General features: G+C 43.1%; 1 protein-coding gene across 4 annotated transcripts in view; it reads left to right on the top strand.

The window, feature by feature from the left end:
* The window catches only part of samd4a (sterile alpha motif domain containing 4A), a 218623-nt gene that overhangs the window by 167337 nt on the left and 30996 nt on the right, over positions 1-20290 (top strand). For all 4 annotated transcript variants that reach the window (XM_070879186.1, XM_070879185.1, XM_070879188.1 and 1 more), the window contains 2 exons: positions 985-1071; positions 15978-16281. In XM_070879186.1, the coding sequence (XP_070735287.1) occupies positions 985-1071; positions 15978-16281 (391 nt within the window). The remainder of the gene's footprint in view (positions 1-984; positions 1072-15977; positions 16282-20290) is intronic.

Here is a 20290-nt window from a genome sequence, read left to right as displayed (position 1 = left end):
GAATTAACTGTTTTATTCTCCATCCTAATGTAGAATTCCACCATATTATGGTCACTCTTCCCAAAGGGGCCTCGCACAACGAGATTGCTAATTAATCCTCTCTCATTACACAACACCCAGTCTAAGATGGCCTCCCCCCCCCCTAGTTGGTTCCTCGACATATTGGTCTAGAAAACCATCCCTTATACACTCCAGGAAATCCTCCTCCACCGTATTGCTTCCAGTTTGGTTAGCCCAATCTATATGCATATTAAAGTCACGGAGTAGATGCAGAGAGGATGTTTCCCCTCGTGGGGGAATCTAGAATAAGGGGTCGCCCATTTAAAATGGAGATGAGGAGGAATTTTTTTCATTGAGGGTCGTGAATCTTTGGAATTCTCTACCCTAGAAAGCTGTGGAGGCTGGGTCATTGAATATATTTAAGGTGTAGACAGATTTTTGAATGATAAGGGAGTCGAGGGTTATGGGAAGCAGGAGGGAAGTAAAGTTGAAGCCAAGATCAGATTATCCATGATCTTACTGAATGGCAGAGTAGGCTCGGAAGGACAAATGGCCTCCTCCTGCTCCTATTTCTTATGTTCTTTGCTCCCTTCCACAATATTAATGGTGACTGTTTAACTGCAGGCCACCATCTTCATGGACTCGAGTTGAGTGACTTCCCCCAGCCTTTTCCATGCTAGTTTCCATGGGGGGAACTGGAGATAAGAATTATTGTCAAAGATTTATTTCTTCTATGATTTGGCTCCAAGGGAATAGCATTGACTGATATGACATGACATTGAGGGCTTGACTTTTATCTGCAGCCATTGAAAGACTAGCCCCACCAGGATGCAACACTGCTTATGCCTTCTGAAGCAATTTTAATGCAACAACTAAGTTTCAAAACAAAAACAGTATTTTTATTAGACATGGAAAATTTAAACTTTTTAAAATTACAATTGTGAATCAGTATTTGAGGACTATTGTTTGTTCTTCTTGCTGCAGAATGTTACCAAAGGTGCAAGACACAAAATCGTCCTTAGTATACAAAAGCTGAAGGAGAGACAGAATGTGCTCCGATCATTGGAAAAGGTAAGAAATGTGCAGGTACAAATGTTTGTTCCCCTTCCATGCATCTAATTTAGTCCCATAAATGATCTTTTTGCTCAAGCAGCTTGATGCAAATCTTACTTCCACACTTTAGTCCTAGCAGTGGCTATGCAAGTATGTGGCAAAAAACTCTTCCATCTGACGTGGGAAAATGTTATTTCACAAACTTAGTTTCTGGAATGTTGCATTATACACATTCCAAATTAGATTTATTATTGGGTTTAAGATTGTATAAGAATAGCTCCCTACTTTGCTCATAAGTCATTTAGTTTTCTACAATTTTCTCATTCCTTGTAGCTCATCAGCTCCCAGTGCTAGGGCTCCATTTTCCCCAGTTATCTGTGCCGTTTTTTTTGGCGCATGCCATTTTTTGGGGCCTAAATAAAATTATCCAAGTTTCCCCAAAGATTGTGCGCCAACGTAACTCAGTTAGTTATCATTTTTTTTATTGCGTCATAACCTGATGCCTGCGCCAGTTTTTCACATTTATGCAAGTTTGGCCAACTTATATGCCATCCTAGGAAAAATGTGTGATCGCTCCCAAAAAACCTTCTGGGCACTTGAGAAAAAGCAGTGCACATTAAAAAATTGGCGCAGAAAGACGCCACTGTTTTTAGGCAAAGTTTTGGAGGGAGTCAAGAACACATGAAATATGCATCATGAAGCTTAATTTTTTTTTAAACTTAAAATTCAGAAAATGGAAGCTTAATGTAATTCTTTAATTTTGGATTTTTTTCAAAGTGCCACATCACCACTGAACGTCTCCAAACTGGGCTCGAGGGTCGGAGCGTCGGCCGGCAGAATCGGTCCCTCACACGGACACTGGCTCGGGGCTCGGCTTCAAAAGAAGCCCGCGGGGGGGGTGGGGGTGTGTGAAAGCCGAACTGAATGGATGAGAACCCTTACACCAGCATCAAAAGAAACTCGAGGAGCAGGGTGTTTGCCGAGCTCCTGTGTCCAGGCAAGGGAGCGCTTCTGCCGGCTGACCCTCGAGCCCGGTGAGGAGATGTTCGGTCGGTGGTGGGGTGATATTTTGAAAAAAAATCTAAAATTGAAGAATTGCATTCGACTTGGTTGCCACAAGTGTCCTCATTTGAATGCCTAGCTTCCCGTTCTAAGCAAGCCTATTGCGCATGTGCAGACCTGGGTGTGGTCCATACTAGGGCGTCTACCTTGGAGAGAGAGAGAGAACAAAGAAGCTTGTCCTGCTGTTTTGAGCTTCTTGCAAAGGTATAATTCAATTATGGGGCAATATTGACAATGCCATACCTCGTGCAAGCCTTCTGCATGATGGTCCTGCAGAGGAGACGATTGATTCGATGTAATCGCATGAGGAACCTCAGAGCATGTAGGGTGATGGGCAGGAGGCCTTGCCCTAGTTGGGTATATCGAAACAGGCGTTCATACCTGCACCTGAGTGATGCAGACTGAGAAGGCTGTGTTTCTGCAAAGAAGTTGTAACCTAGATCTGTGAGTTAGTAAAGCAGACCTGCAACCTAGAAGTGTCAGGAGGACTGCTTTGTCAGTTGAAGTAAAGGTTACAGCTGCACTTTCATTCTATGCATCTGGATCATTCCAGGCCACAACTGGGGATGAGTGTGCCATTTCTCAACATGCAATACATCTGCATTCGGCAATGACTGCTACACTATATGTCTGGAGGAATGACTACATAAAGTTCCCCATGACAGCCCAGGCAGTGCGTGACAGAGCTGTGGGCTTCTCCAGGATTGCTGGCTTCCAAAAGGTACAGGGCTGCATTGATTGTATCCACATTGCTTTGCGAGCACCTTTTGGAGGATTCCAAGATGCATAAGGAACAGAAAAGGCATCCACTCCGTGAATGTGCAGCTCATGTGTGACGACATGCATCGCATCATGTCAGTTGGGATAAGCCAGAAAAATGGAATTTACACTTAAATTTAAAAAAAATTAAGTTAAGAAGGATACTTGGAAGAACTAGTTTACTCTCTAATGACTGATATTTGGAAGGGTACGGCCTCGACACCTGGCTCATGACGCCCCTACGAGTAACCCGGACAGAAGCTGACCGGGAATGCAACATGTTGCACATTGCGATGTGCAGCATAATGGAAAGGACCATTGGCATCTTGAAACAGCATTTCCGATGCCTGGACCATTCCCAAGGCTACTTGCAATACTCCCCAGAGATTGTTGGTCAGTTCACTGTTGCGTGCTGCATGCTGCATAACTTAGCCATCCTGAGGCAGCAGCAGCTGGTAGTAGAAGACCCACCCGAGGTGAGAGTGGCTGATGATGAGGAGGAAAAGGACGACGATGCCATGCAACTACCTGAACCCGGAGCACGACGGCGGAGGAGGGCGGGCCGTCGTGCACCTTTAACAATTGCTCGAGCCTTGCGCCAGCAGTTCATCCGTGAACGTTTTGCTGCCTGAAGGCTCAGCGACAACTATTCCAAATGGCGCACGTTTACTGCGGGGACCTTTTCCGTAATGTTGGGTTGTGTTAATGGAACAAATAATGGAAATTATTCAGTTATAATTTAAAATATATTTTATTCAAAAGTTTAACAAACTTGTTTGTACTCAACTTAACTTTAATAAAAATATTCTTGCATCAAACGTTAAAGTTTTCAGTTAAGATCATTTACAAACTTTAACATCACTTACAAACTTTTAAACTTACTTACAAAAAACTTTTAATTTGAGAACAGTAACAACAACAGCAACAACATCTCTCCTCCGCCTTATTCCAAGACCGCCCGCTGCGCTTGGTCTTGGTGACTCCACCCCTGCCTGCAGGCAGTGGCGCAGCGTTTCTCAGGTTTGTACCAAGCTTATTCTTTCGAACATCTCTGGTAATGCGCACTTCTTGATGGGGGGGCAGGTGTGGGCAGGCGGTAATGTTTGGTCTGGGGATTGGAGTGGGAGTGGCAATTGATTCCGTCAATGGGCGCGGGGTCTGGGCGTGGTCTCTTATTGCAGCAGCTAACTCCGACATTCCCTCTCTCTTGCCCCGACAGTGTCTCAAGTACCTCCAACATTCCCTCCCTCATGTGCACCAACATTGTATCAGCTGCCTGTGTCATTCCCTCCCTCAAGTTCCCGGACAATGTTCCCATTTCTCATGAGTATTGTTACTTCTCCCGACAGTCCCGATACCTCATCACCTACCCCACTAATGGTGTTGAGGAGTGATCGTGTAAGATCAATGCTCTCCTCACTCATTGCCATCATCTGAACCACATCTGTTAGATCCTGCACCTCAGGAGAGCGCTGTGGAGCTCTCCTTCCTCTCCTCACCCTGGGTGTGCCTCGCTGCATCCCACTGGGACCCGCAGCCTCGGACTGTGAGAAATCATGGAATGTCCCACCAACACTCGTACCACTCAGGAAAGGGCCTGGCACCTCAATGGGCAGCACCTCCTCCAGAGTGAGTAGAACAGTGTGGGCTTCATCCATCATCTCCCCTCCCCTCACCCCCATGCTCTTGGCCTGGAAGGTGGGATTGAAAGATGTTCTCCTCTTCAGGCTCGTCCAGCATTCTTCTGCATCAGCTTCAGCCTCATCGTGGTTGGCCTCAAGTCCTGCAAAATATAACCGATCCGGCCAATGATTAGCAGCAGAGGAGGGGGGCAGGGTGGCATGAGTAGGCACACACAGCGCAGGCAGCAGGCTCATTTGAAGGACCACGATGAATGATAGCACATTGCATCAACTGGAGCGTAGCTGACGGAGACATCCCCATGAATCGAAGCATGGCTAGCCCGTGCAGTACTTAACATTTATCAAAGCCAGATTGTGGAATTTGCAGGACTTGCCCTCTCCCTCGAGTGTGGGCCCAGCTTGTGCAGTGGTGGTTACTTTTCTTCAGGCAGGACCCATCAAAGCAGCGACCCTCTCTTCCAAGGATGTCAGTGGGTGTAGATTTGCCGGGCCTCCTCCTGTTTGCGTTCGTTCTCTCTTGTGTGCCACTTTTCTCTGCAAAGATGAACATATACCTTTTGCTGGGTGGGACATATACAGATGGTCACATTTACAATTGCAATTCCATTGAATAAATGAAAATACTACTTACACTACTTGACCAAGGTCCTGCCACTTCTTTTTGCACTGGCCTCTGGGTGGTCACCATTACGCAGTAAGCTTCTGTAAATTGGTTCCAGCATTTCTTTCCTTTTTGGTAAAACTTTTATGTGACCTCTGCTGGTGTTCAGCTCATGACATCTGCCCTCAATCACAGTAACTCGTGCCTCCATTTCATCCTGAGAAATTCTTGGTCCTGGAGCCACGTTGCATCTTGTATTACAGCTCCGATTTTTCCACTGAGAATTGATGTTCTCCACGCAACTGCCTCTTTAAAAATGGCCAAATGCAGACCGGGAGCTGTACTGGGCATGCACGCTCATAGCAATCATGTCAAAAACATCCCTTTATTTTCCCGTGCGTCGTTTTTTCGGCACAGACATTAGGCTCCACTGCCTGGCACCAAATTCAAAAAATAGAACGGGGAAACTTGCTAGTTATTTTTTTTTTGGAGTAGTTGGGGTAAAAAAGACATAACTCTTGCAGTATGCCAAAAAACAGCATTGGGGAAAATTGAGTCCTATATCTCTACTTCAGAGTTACATAATTATTCAACTGTGAAACAGCTTTGAAATTTATCAGAGGAATGTAAGGAGTGATACATTTCTATAAACCCTATAAATAGACATGGTACTTCATTGGCTGTAAAGCGCTTTGAGATGTCCGGTGGTCATGAAAGGCGCTATATAAATCCAAGTCTTTCTTTCTAATATGGTGAAGGGTATGAATATTGCTCTTTAAAACTGAAGTAACAGATGTGTATCATCAACCTACTGTAGATCAGAAGCCCACCCAGAGTTCTGTTGGGTCAGTGTGTATATTTCGGCGTATTTCTCTTGGAAGGGCCTCCAGGTAGACAGGAGCTATAACAAGTGAGTAGAACCACCAACTCACAAACTAAGATCAAGTATTAGAAAAGCTTTGAATGCAGTGGAGTAGACCAATCAGGCCTGAGGTACAGGTTATTGTATTCTACAAGGCAGAGAGTAGGGCTGGCAGGTCTGTTGGAAGAGTCTGTAGCTGCCATGGATTGCATCAAGTAGGTTTAAGCTGCCTACTAGATACATGGGTTGATGGTAGGAGTCAGTTCTTAGCAGAAGCCAAAGGCCTGATGAATCAAAATTCTTACAACTCAATGTAGACAAAACTGAAGCAATTCTTTTTGGTTCCAGTTGGCTCCTAAATGTTTTTCGCCTTACCTTCATCAATTTGCTGGATTGCCATCTTGGGCTAAACTCAATTGTCTGGTACCTTGGCATGTTACTTAATTTGGAACTTCGTTTTCTTCCCTCACATTTATTGCCATAATTACTATTTTCTTCCTCCTAAAATATATCCAATCTCTACTCTCTTCCCCTCCATTACTTAGAATCATAGAATTATTACAGAATAGTTGGAGGCCATTTGGCCTGTCGAGCCCATGCCAGCTCTCTGCAATCTAATCCCAATCCCCTGCCCTTTCTCTATAGCCCTGCATTTTTTTTTCTGTCAGTTACTTATCTAATCCCTTTTTGAAAGCCGTGATTGAATCTTCCTCCACCACTCTTTCAGGCAATGCATTCCAGATCATAAACACTCGCTGCGCAAGAAAGTTTTTCCTCATGTTGCCTTTGGACCATCTGCCAAACACTTTTAAATCTGTGTCTTCTGGTTCTTGACCCTTCTGCCAATGGGAACAATTTCTCTCTATCTATCTATTCTGTCTAGACTCCTCATGATTTTGAACACCTCTATCAGATCTTCCCTCAATCTTCTCTGCTCTAAGGAGAACAACCCCAGCTTCTTCAGTCTATCCACGTAACTGAAGTCCCTCATCCCTGGAACCATTCTTGTAGATCTTTTCTGCACCCGCTCGAAAGCCTTCACATCCTTCCTAAAGTGCGGTGCCCAGAACTGGACACACTATTCCAGTTGTGGCCAATCTAGTGTTTTATAAAGGTGGTTCATAATTTCCTTGCTTTTGTACTCTTATGCCTCTATTTATGAAGCCCAGGATCCGTATGCTTTGTTAACCGCTTTCTCAACTTGTTCTGCCACCTTCATCGATTTGTGCACATATATCCCCAGGTCCCTCTGTTCCTGCACCCCCTTTAGAATTGTATCCTTTAGTTTATTTTGCCTCTCTTCTTTCTTCCTACGAAAAGGTATTATTTTAATACTTTAATCAATGTATTTATCATTCACCTTGAAGTTCAACATTCCCTGCTCTCTCTACTTCACCATTGGTGCCCACTATTCCAGCCGCTATGCTCTTCTGTTGGGAAATCCCTCCACCGTTCTTTCTCCTTCCCTCCCTGCCTTTAAAAGTCTTTTCAAAACTTTTCTCATTTTCTTTGGACCCATATCCTATTTCCATCTATCTGTTCTGTTCACTTAATCGGTATCCATATTTTATCTTCTCCTTACTGAGGTGTCTTTCCAATGTGAGAAACACTACAGCAATTTGTTGAATGTGCTAGCATGGAATTAAGATAAGACATCTGGGACGTATGGGTTGACTATGTAGGGTAGCGAGAAATTGCATGTATGGAGTGTGTTTCCTAAGTAAAACCTATTCTCTCTACTCAACACATGGCTACTGCCATCAGTTTTCTCACAATTCAAACTTAGGATTTTGAGTAAAGCTGATGTAAACCTGCAGAATTTTGTAAATGATTCTCCAATGCAGGTGGTGAGGTGTAGCAGGCCTGGAACCTGTGTAGTCATTTTTTCCCCATACCTTCTCTGGAATTGGGCGTCGCTGGCAAGGGTAGCATTTATTTCCCATCTCTATTTGTGCTTGAGAAGGAAGTGGTTTGCTGCTGCCTTGAACTATTGCAATCCATTTGGTGAAGGTACTCCTATAATACCATTGGGTAGGGATTTCTAGGACTTTGACTCGGTGACAATGAAGGAGCAGCGATATGTTTCCAAGTCAGGATGTTGCGTGACTTTGAGGTGATAGTATTCCAGTACACCTGCTGCCCTTGTCCTTCTAGGTGGTGGAAATCATGGGTTTGGGAATTGTTCCTGCGGTGCACTGCAGCCATGGTATGTGGGAGTGGATGAGGTGCCAATTAGGTGGACTGCTTTGACCTGGATGGTGTCTATCTTCTTGACTGTTGTTGCAGCTGGGTCCATCCATTGGAGAGTATTCCCATCACACTCCTAACTTGCGCCTTGTAGGTGGTGGAGAGGGTTTGGGGAGTCGGGAGTTGAATCACCCGTAACAAAAAACCTAGCCTCTGACCTGCTGCAGCAGTCACGGCATTTATGTGACTGGTCCAATTTAATTTCTGGTCATGGATGATCTTCAAGATGTTGATGGTAATACCATGTGGAGGTGGTTATGCTCTCCTTTGTTGGAGATGGTTATTGTCTGACATTTGTGGTGTGATGCACCGATTTGGGTACTGTTGAGGGGGATGACTCATCAGGGGAGAGCAGCAGCAGCCAGGTTCATGGCACCGTGGCTGGCTCTGCTGCACAGGAGGGCAGGAAAAAAAGAGTGGGAGAGCAATAGTGATAGGGGATTCGATTGTAAGGGGAATAGATAGGAGTTTCTGCGGCCGCAACCGAGACTCCAGGTTGGTATATTGCCTCCCTGGTGCAAGGGTCAAGGATGTCTCAGAGCGGGTGCAGGACAATCTGAAAAGGGAGGGTGAATAGCCAGTTGTCGTGGTGCATATTGGTACCAACATATAGGTAAAAAAACGGGATGAGGTCCTACGAGACTAATTTAGGGAGCTAGGAGTTAAATTAAAAAGTAGGACCTCAAAAGTAGTAATCTCAGGATTGCTACCAGTGCCACATGCTCGTCAGAGTAGGAATTGCAGGATAGCTCAGATGAAGACGTGGCTTGAGCAGTGGTGCAGAAGGGAGGGATTCAAATTCCTGGGACATTGGAACCGGTTCTGGGGGAGGTGGGACCAGTACAAACCGGACGGTCTGCACCTGGGCAGGACCGGAACCAATGTCCAAGAGGGAGTGTTTGCTAGTGCTGTTTGGGAGGAGTTAAACTAATATGGCAGGGGGATGGAAACCTATGCAGGAAGACAGAGGGGAATAAAATGGAGACAGAAGCAAAAGATAGAAAGGAGAATAGTAAAAGTGGAGGGCAGAGAAACCCAAGGCAAAAAACAAAAAGGGCCACTTTACAGCAGAATTCTAAAGGGTCAAAGTGTGTTCAAAAGACAAGCCTGAAGGCTCTGTGCCTCAATGCGAGGAGTATTCGGAATAAGGTGGATGAATTAACTGCGCAGATAGCAATTAACGGGTATGATGTGATTGGCATCACGGAGACATGGCTCCAGGGTGACCAAGGCTGGGACCTCAACATCCAGGGGTATTCAGCATTTAGGAAGGATAGACAGAAAGGAAAAGGAGATGGGGTGGCATTGCTGGTTAAAGAGGAAATTAATGCAATTGTAAGGAAGGACATTAGCTTGGATGATGTGGAATCGGTATGGGTGGAGCTACGGAATACCAAAGGGCAGAAAATGCTAGTGTGAATTGTGTACAGACCACCAAATAGTAGTAGTGAGGTTGGGGACAGCATCAAACAAGAAATAAGGGATGTGTGCAATAAAGGTACAGCAGTAATCATGGGCGACTTTAATCTACATATAGATTGGGCTAACCTAACTGGTAGCAATGCGGTGGAGGAGGATTTCCTGGAGTGTATTAGGGATGGTTTTCTAGACTAATATGTCGAGGAACCAACCAGAGAGCTGGCCATCCCAGACTGGGTGATGTGTAATGAGAAGGGACTAATTAGCAATCTTGTTGTGCGAGGCCTCTTGGGGAAGAGTGACCATAATATGGTAGAATTCTTTATTAAGATGGAGAGTGACACAGCTAATTCAGAAACTAGGGTCCTGAACTTAAGGAAAGGTAACTTTGATGGTATGAGGAGCGAATTGGCTAGATTAGACTGGCAAATGATACTTAAAGGGTTGACGGTGGATAGGCAGTGGCAAACCTTTAAAGACCATATGGACGAACTTCAACAACTATACATCCCTGTCTGGAGTAAAAATAAAATGGGGAAGGTGGCTCAACCGTGGCTAACAAGGGAAATTAAGGACAGTGTTAAATCCAAGGAAGAGGCATACAAATTAGCCAGAAAAAGCAGCAAGCTGGAGGACTGGGAGAAATTTAGAATACAGCAGAGGAGGACAAAAGAGTTTATTTAAGAGGGGGAAAATAGAGTACGAGAGGAAGCTTGCAGGAAACATCATAAATGACTGCAAAAGCTTCGATGGATATGTGAAGAGAAAAAGATTAGTGAAGACAAACATTGGTCCCTTGCAGTCGGATTTGGGCGAATTTATAATGGGGAACAAAGAAATAGCAGACCATTTGAACAAGTACTTTGGTTCTGTCTTCACAAAGGAAGACACAAATAACCTTCACGATGTACTAGGGGTCTGAAGGTCTAGTGAGAAGGAGGAACTGAAGGATATCCTTATTAGGTAGGAAATTGTGTTAGGGAAATTGACGGGATTGAAGGCCGATAAATCCCCAGGGCCTGATAGCCTACATCCCAGAGTACTTAAGGAAGTGGCCCTGGAAATAGTGGATGCATTGGTAATTTTCCAACAGTCTATCGACTCTGGATCAGTTCCTATGGACTGGAGGGTTGCTAATGTAACACCACTTTTTAAAAAAGGAGGGAGAGAGAAAATGGGTAATTATAGACCGGTTAGCCTGACATCAGTAGTGGGGAAAATGCTGGAATCAATCACTAAGGATGAAATAGCAGCACATTTGGAAAGCAGTGATAGGATTGGTCCAAGTCAGCATGGATTTATGATGGGGAAATCATGCTTGACAAATCTTCTGGAATTTTTTGAGGATGTAACTAGTAGAGTGGACAGGGGAGAACCAGTGGATGTGGTGTATTTGGACTTTCAAAAGGCTTTTGATAAGGTCCCACACAAGAGATTGGTGTGCAAAATCAAAGCACATGATATTGGAGGAAATGTACTGACATGGATAGAGAACTGATTGGCAGACAGGAAGCAGAAAGTCGGGATAAACGGGTCCTTTTCAGAATGGCAGGCAGTGACTAATGGAGTGCTGCAGGGCTCAGTGCTAGGACCCCAGCTCTTTACAATATATATTAATGATTTGGATGATGGAATTGAGTGTAATATCTCCAAGTTTGCAGATGACACTAAACTGAGTGGCGGTATGAGCTGTGAGGAGGACGCTAAGAGGCTGCAGGGTGATTTGGACAGGTTAGGCGATTGGGCAAATACATGACAGATGCAGTATAATGTGAGGTTTATCCACTTTGGTGGCAAAAACACGAAGGCAGAATATTATCTGAATGGCGGCAGATTAGGAAAAGGGGAGGTGCAGCGAGACCTGGGTGTCATGATTCATCAATCATTGAAGGTTGACATGCAGGTACAGCAGGCGGTGAACGCAAAAATGGTATGTTGGCCTTCATAGCAAGGGGATTTGAGTATAGGAGCAGGGAAGTCTTACTGTAGTTGTACAGGGCCTTGGTTAGGCCTCACCTGGAATATTGTGTTCAGTTTTGGTCTCTTAATCTGAGGAAGGATGTTCTTGCTATTGAGGGAGTGCAGCGGAGGTTCACCAGACTGATTCCAGGGATGGCAGGACTGACATATGAGGAGAGACTGGATCGACTGGGCCTGTATTCACTGGAGTTTAGAAGGATGAGAGGGGATCTCACAGAAACATATAAAATTCTGATGGGACTGGACAGGTTAGATGCAGGAAGAATGTTCCCGATGTTGGGGAAGTCCAGAACCAGGGGACATAGTATTACGATAAGGGGTAAGCCATTTAGGATTGAGATGAGGAGGAACTTCTTCACTCGGAGTTGTTAACCTGTGGAATTCCCTACCGCAGAGAGTTGTTGATGCCAGTTCATTGGATATATTCAAGAGGGAGTTTGATATGGCCCTTACGGCTAAAAGGGATCAAGGGGTGTGGAGAGAAAGCAGGAACGGGGTACTGAAGGAATGATCAGCCATGATATTGAATGGTGGTGCAGGCTCGAGGGGCCAGATGGCCTACTCCTGCACCTATTTTCTATGTTTCTATGTTTCGATGTGAATGTTATTTGCCACTTAGCAACCTAAGTTCTGGATGTTCTCATAGCCATTTGGTATTTACTGCCTTTTGGAGAAGACCGAAGAAGATGGTGTGTAGACCATGTTGTCTCGAGTACCTTGTTCGATAAGTAAAAGATGATGGCGAACAGCAGAAGCAACAATCCGATTCAAGACATGAATAAGAGTGCAGGTTTCTGTTTACAGAGGACTTGGTCTACTCGTCAAAACTGCCTATTGTTGTGAACACAAGTTTAAAAATATTGAGCGCCAAAATCATACGATGCTACTATTTCATGTCTGAAACTCAGCTGGTCAGATAATACCACTTAATTATTGTAAAAGAACAATTGGAAAAGGTAACCATCATACAATATCTTCAGTTTACAACCTTACTGATGATTTTTCACTTCAGGTTCAGGAGAAGATTTTGCCAATCTACGGTTTAACAAATATTTTTAGTAGACCCAAACTTGATTATTACAGTACAAGCCTATCTGAAATATCTTAACTTTTCATAGAAACATAGAAATTTATAGCGCAGAAGAAGGCCATTTCAGCTCATCGTGTCTGCGCCGGCCGACAAAGAGCCGCAAGGCCCTTGGTCAGCAGCCCTAAAGGTTACATATAAACCTATGAACGATGACAGAAAGGCAAAGAGCACCCAGCCCAACCAGTCCGCCTCGCGCAACTGCGACATCCCTTATACTGAAACATTCTACACTCCACCCCAACCGGAGCCATGTGATCTCTTGGGAGAGGCAAAAACCAGATAAAAACCCAGGCCAATTTCGGGAGAAAAAATCTGGGAAAATTCCTCTCCGACCCATCCAGGTGATCGAAACTAGTCCAGGAGATTACACTGGCTGTATTCTATCCCCTGCAATACTTACCATTATATCTGCACCGTCCAACAAAAGGTCATCCAGTGTAATCCCAATTACCAGCTCTAGGTCCGTAACCCTGCAGGTTACTGCACTTTAAGTGCCTATCCAACCATCTGGTGAGGGCTTTTGCTTCCACCACTCTTCCAGGCAATGAGTTCCAGATCCCCACAACCCTCTCTATAAAGAAGGCCCCCCTCAAATCCCCTCTAAAACTTCCACCAACCACCTTAAAACTATGCCTCCTCGTAATAGACCCCAATGGAAATAGACCCTTACTATCCACTGTCCAGGCCCCTCAATATTTTGTACACCTCAATGAGGCCTTCTCTCAACAACCTCCTGTTCCAATGAGCACAAACCCAGCCTATCCATAACTAAGATTCTCCATTCCAGGCAGCATCCTAGTAAATCTCCTCTGCACCCTCTCTCTCGTGCAATCACGTCCTTCCTATAATACGGCGACCAGAACTACATGCAGTACTCCAGCTGTGGCCTAATCAAAGTATTATACAATTTAAGCATGACCTCCCTGCTCTTGTATTCTATGCCTCAGCCAATAAAGCCAAGCATTCCGTATGCCTTCTTAACCACCTTATCCACCTGGCCGCCTACTTTCAGGGATCTGTGGACAAGCACTCCAAGGTCCCTTTGTTCATCTACGCTATTGAGTGGCCTACTGCTTAATGTGTATACTTTCCTTCTTAGCCCTCCCAAAGAGCATCACCTCACACTTCTCTGAATTAAATTCTATTTGCCACTGCTCTGCCCACCTGACCAGTAGATTGATATCCTCCTGCAGCCCATGACTTTCCTCTTCATTATCAACCAGACAGCCAATTTCAGTGTCATCTGCAAACTTCTTAATCATACTCCCTATATTCAAATTTAAATCGTTGACACATACCACAAAGAGCAAGGGACCCAGTACTGAGCCCTGCGGAACTCCACTGGCAATATCCTTCCAGTCACAAAATCATCCATCAACCATTACCGTTTGCTTCCTACCTCTAAGCCAATTTTGGATCCAACTTGCCACTTTGCCCTGTATCCCATGGGCTTTAACCTTCATGACCAGTCTACCATGTGGGACCTTATCAAAAGCCTTGCTAAAGTCCATTTATACTACATCGTACACACTATCCTCATCGACCCTCTTGGTTACTTCCTCAAAAAATTCAATCAGGTTAATCAATCACGACCTTCCCTTAACAAACCCATGCTGACTGTCCCTAATTAATCTTTGCCTTTCAAAATGCTGATTTATCCTGTCTTTCAGGATTTTTTCTAATAATTTTCCCACTGCTGAGGTTAGACTGACAGGCCTGTAATTACTCGGCCTATCCCTTTCTCCCTTCTTAAACATGGGTACTACATTAGCAGTCCTCCAACCCTCCAGCACCATGCCCAGATCCAAAGAGGACTGGAAAATGATGGTCAAGGCCTCTACTATTTCCTCTCTTACTTCGCTTAACAGCTTGGGATGCATTTCATCCGGGCCTGGGGACTTATCCACTTTAAAAGCTGCTAAACTCCTGAATACTTCCTCTCACTATATTTATTTCATCCAGAATATCACATTCCTCCTTGATAGCAATATCTGCATTGCCCCTTTCCTTTGTGAAAACAAATGCAAAGCATTCGTTAAGAACCCGACCAACATCTTCCGCCTCCACACAAAGATTACCCTCATGGTCTCTACTAGGCCCTACCCTTTCTTTAGTTACCCTCTTACTCTTAATATATTTATAGAGCATCTTAGGGTTTTCCCTAATTTTACTAGCCAAGAATTTCTCGTGCTCTCTCTTAGCATTCCTAATATCCTTTTTTAATTTTGCCTCATAACTTTCTACATTCCTTTCAAGATTCTATAGTATTTAGCCATTGGTATATGGCGTCCCTTTTTTTCTTAATCCCTCCCCCTATAAGTCCCTCGACATCCAGGGGGCTCTCGAATTATTTTTCTCAGCCTTTTTCTTTAAGGGCACATGTTTGGCCTGAGCCTTCCGGATCTCTCCCTTGAATGCCTCCCATTGTTCTGACACTGATTTACCCACAAGTAGCTGTTTCTAGTCCACAATTGCCAAATCACTCCTTAACGTAACAAAATTAGCTTTTCCCCAATTCGGAACTTTTATTCCAGGCCTATTCTTGTCCTTATCCATAACCAACTTGAATCTGACTGAATTATGGTCACTGGCACCCAAGTGCTCTCCCACAAATACCCCTTCAACCTGCCCAACTTCATTCCCCAAAACTAAATCCAAGACTGTCTCCTCTCGTGTTGGGCTTGCTACGTACTGACTTTAAAAAAAAGTTCTCTTGAATGCCGTTCAAGAATTTAACACCCTCTATACCCTTCACACTAAATTTGTCCCAATCAATATTTGGATAGTTAAAATCCCCTACTATTACTACTCTATGGTTTTTGGACTTCCCAACAATTTGCTTACATATTTGCTCCTCTATCTTCCTCCCACTGTTTGGGGCTCTATAATACACGCCCAGCAGTGTGATCGCCACTTTTTTATTTTTCAATTCGACCCATATGGCCTTATTTGATCCCTCTAACATACCATTCCTCCTCCACCGCTGTAATAGTTTCTTTCAATCAGCATTGCAACCCCCCCCCCCCCCCCCACTCTTTTTACCCCCTTCTCTATCTTGTCTAAAAATCCTGTAGCCAGGAATATTGATATGCCAAACCTGCCCCTCTTTTAGCCATGTTTCATGACCGGACTATATAATAATCATGTGCATGTTTTAAAATGTAGTTTATGAATAATCTCAACCAATGTAAATAATGTACATTTTAATAAAAGTTATATACATTTTAATACTGCATTGATGCTTGATGTTCTATTGCACAGGATATTCTCGAAGGAGGTAATCTGCGTAATGCACTCCAGGAGCTGCACCAAATGATTCTTACCCCGATCAAAGCTTACAATTTCTCTCATACCCAAAACACTGGTGAACAGAACCAAGACTTGGACTCTCAGTCTTCTTTAATGAGCTCAGACAGTGGCTTAGGAAGTCGACTACCTGATGTTAAAGACTCTGCTGCTGGGGGCATTCAGCAACAAAATGTTACAGGGTGTGAGGGTGAATCAGGAGGTGCTCCTGTTCCGGAAGGGGATCTGCCTGGACAGTTTACAAGGGTCATGGGCAAAGGTAGGCCTTGCTTTCTAAGATGTCTCAAATAAAAATATATAAAGAATGTTAAATTAAGTGGTAACGGAAAATGTATTGTTTCAATGAATTCTAAAATAAAGTAATACAATGGGGCTTGGGTGGCATTTGGGCTAACTCTGGCTGAGACTTGTGCCGGCAATTTCCATGGGGGTTCTGCAGTATTCCTGTTGTAACTTCAGTGGAAGATGGAAGAAAACTTTGGAGAAATAGCACTAGAGACTGCTTACTGCCCCTTCCCTGGAGTTTTCATCCATCTTCTGCCGAAGTTATAGCAGGAGATCGGAGAGCCCCTGTGGAAATACTGCCCCACAATTTCAAATCTAGCCCAGACCAACTGGATGAGTTTCTTTGCTAACTGTACAAATCTTGCATTAAACACCTTTGGTCATTCTTAACCAATGAATCTAGTTTTGCAGTACAGATCTATCCCCAAATCAGCCCCAAATTTTATACTCACTCAGTGAGACCACAAGGGTAACTGATGTGGTACAAAGGAGAATTCACATTGGTGAAATAGGGCATGCTCTTCTAAATCATAGTTGAGATAGAGTAGAGAGAAATTTACTCTGTTGCTGGTAATCATGTACCTGACCAACGATTGGATAATAGGGATAAGCCTTGGTTCAGTAGTAGTATTCTTGGCTTTGAGCCAGAAGGTCATGCGTTCAAGCTCCACTTCAGAGATGTGAGTACATAATCCAGGCTGACACTCTAGTGCTGCACTGTCAGAAATGCCGTCTTTCAAATGAGACGTTACATCTTTCCTCTCAGCTGACACAAAAAATCTCACGGCACTATTTGAAGAAGTGCAGGGGAATTTTCCCAGTATTCTGGCCAATATTTACTAACTAACTAAGTTCACTAAAACAGATCAGTTAGTCACTTATCCCAATGCTATTTGTGGAATCTTGCTGTGCACAAACTGGCCATTGTTTCTCCCTGCATTATAAAAGTGATTACTCTTCAAAAGCACTTAATCAGTTGTGAAGTGCTTTATAATATCATGAGGTCATGAAAGACAGTGTAAATGCAAATTCTTTCTTTCAAAGCTACCTTTTAATACTTGGAATAAGAAAATGCTCTGCTGATATTTCTTGCCTTGAGTGTAGGCATTTTTTTAAAAACCCATCATAACTAGTTGGGCAATGTATTGGCTTACATGAGCATTTAATATCACTGCTGTCAAGTTCTAATTATGGCTGACATTCAAGCTTCCAAATGTTTTGATGCAAGTTAAAAATTCTCAGTCAGACCCCGAAGTGGAACATCTCACTAGGAAGCATCTATAAATTCACAATGACTGGTGGCTGTTTCTCTGGCTGGTTTCTAGAGTCTTAATGGTATTTGAAGGTATGAAGAATTCTGAAGTATGTTGGCCTGTTCTGCCAACTGAAGAAGCAATGATGAACAAAAGTCTCAAATATTTTTTCTTGTAAACATTTGCTACTTGTAAGTATAAATACATGAAAATCCCTTCAGTGCTTTTCTCTGAAACTGAAATCCTGTTGGCTTAATTAATTAATCCCCATCAGTAAACCGTTTCAAATGAGTATAGGAATGTCAGATTAATTTTTCAGCTTTTTTTTCTTCCCTTGATTGGCCTGGGATTTATCTGGTTTTTCGTCTCTCAGACGATGACATGACTTTCGGGTGGGGTGAGGAGTGTATGTATTGTGATATACAAGGCATCGCAGTCATTAGAGACAGACTGGATGGACCAGAGGGTCTTTTCGTCTGAGTAATTCTGTAAGGTATCAATTAAAATCTCTCCCCTTCCCCTGCCTTCTGGAGGATGGCAAATAATGTATTTCAAATTTCTCTAGTCTCTGCACCGATGGATTTTAATCATTCTCTGATGTTGCATCTGCTGATTCTATAACATCTAGCCTCGATCTTCTTTGCCTCTTGATCTATTACCATCAGCTCCTCAGTCCATAGCAGTCTCAACAACTTTCTTTGTGACTCCCAAATAATATGTTTGCCGTATATGATCTTTGTCGCCACCTTTATTTTCTCTTGTGCTAGTTCAAGTACTTTCCAATTGGTAGTCTTAACAAATACGTTCAATTGCATGTTTTTAACACCATAAACTTGAGAATTCAAGGTCCAATTTTTACATCCACAAAATGCTAACACGTATTTTCTAGAGGTAATTCCTTATCTTTACTGCGGTAAAATGACACAATGAGAAACCGCCCGATTTTCATTACCATGAAATCAATGAATATGAACATTACCCCTCTATTTATTATGATATATTTGAAAAGGGTGTTAAATGCCTCATTTTCACGTTCTAAATTCTGGTCACTTCATCGCCAGATGGCCAAAATAACAGACTACCCAAATGAACAATTTTATCCCACTTGCTCTATTTCAGTACTCATTATAAGACATTTTTCAAAGGTACTTTTTATCTTATTGATGCTGACTTTGCTGTTAATGGTTAATAAATATTTCAAGTCTGCAAATATATTACAAGAAAAATCAGACAATCAGTACAGTATCATGAGCACACCTTAGATTGTTTATCAAATTTTTCACATATCGACCCTACAGCACCTAGATTGCCCATAATTTATTGCAATTGTATATCGAAAATATTTGGATAATATTGCTAGAGGCATTAACACTTAAAAAGGTATGGGCTAATTAAGGAAAGTGATCACTGATTTGTAAAGTGCAGGTCACATTTGATTAATTGAATTCTTCAAAATGGCTGAGTGTATTGACCGGTGATGTGGTGAATGATAAGTGCCACATTACAGACTTGTTACAAAGACTAAAGTCTATGATATTAAATGATTAAATGTAAAATGAATAAAGAGAGTAAATAAATGAATGTTTCTCATTGTCTAGACCTAACTATTGATATGCCTGGGGATCTGTGTACTTGGGAGTCTTGGGACCACTTCTGTTTTCATATACACTGTACATAAATGTTTCAGACATTTAAAAAAAATTAATTCTTGGGATATGGTGTTGCTAGCAAGGTCAATAGCAGTGCAGTAACCATCATCATAGGTGGTCCCTTGAACGAGGATGACTTGGTTCCATGAGTTCACAGGTGTTTTGATGAAGGACCCGATGTTCCAGTCCTGAACTCCAATTGAGGGGGTGGAAGATGCCTGTGCGTGAATTTTTTTTAACGTGTGGTGACCGTTGTACATCAGCCACCACACGGCCTTGGCAGAGCTAGGCCTTGGTCCAGTGGCCAGGATTAACCAAGACGACTGGAGGCCTGCTCTGCTACACTGACCTAGCGCGCACAAATATTGCAGTGTGTGCTGCCCCTGGGCCCCCGGCACTATGTTACCGTACCCGCGTAATACCATAATTTATTGTTGACACCAAATTAGGGGGTATAGTAAAATGTGAGGAAGTAGTTGGGTTAGGGAAGCGGGTAGATATGTGGGATGTACAGTTCAATATAGATAAATGTGAAGTTGTGCATTTGGTGGGGGGAGGGGTGAAATGGGAGGATGACAGAATAGAAATATACCCTAAACGGTAAAAATTCTTAATGGAGTGGAGGAGATGGTATTTTGAGGTATAAATACACAGATCTTTAAAAGCAGGATTGTAGGTGTGGGGCGGGGGGGGAAAATAATCTGGGTTTGGCATATTAAATACAAAAAAAATGAATTTGAACAAGACCGTAGTTAGGCTAAGCTGGTGCAGTTTTGAGCACCCCATTGTTGAAAGGTTGTTGGTGCAATATAGATTTACTAGGATGCTACTCGGCATAAAATAATATAGTTTATAATAGACTTGAAAAACTAGTTCTGTATTCACTATAAATAGGATTAAGGGAGAGGAAGAAAATCTTCCACAAGTGTTCAAAGTTTTAAACTGTTGAGGGTATCTTTAATGAGAAGCCATGAAGTTACTAAAAGCATAAAGCAGGTTGTTAAAATAAATATTTTCATGCATTATAATATAGAATACATTATACTGCATTTCAGCGGCAATTAAACAGATACCCGGTAAA

The sequence above is a fragment of the Pristiophorus japonicus genome, chromosome 4 (genome assembly GCF_044704955.1).
Source record: "Pristiophorus japonicus isolate sPriJap1 chromosome 4, sPriJap1.hap1, whole genome shotgun sequence".
NCBI lineage: Eukaryota > Metazoa > Chordata > Chondrichthyes > Pristiophoridae > Pristiophorus > Pristiophorus japonicus.
Note: the sequence above shows the minus strand (reverse complement) of the source record. Positions and strands in the feature narration are given on the sequence as shown.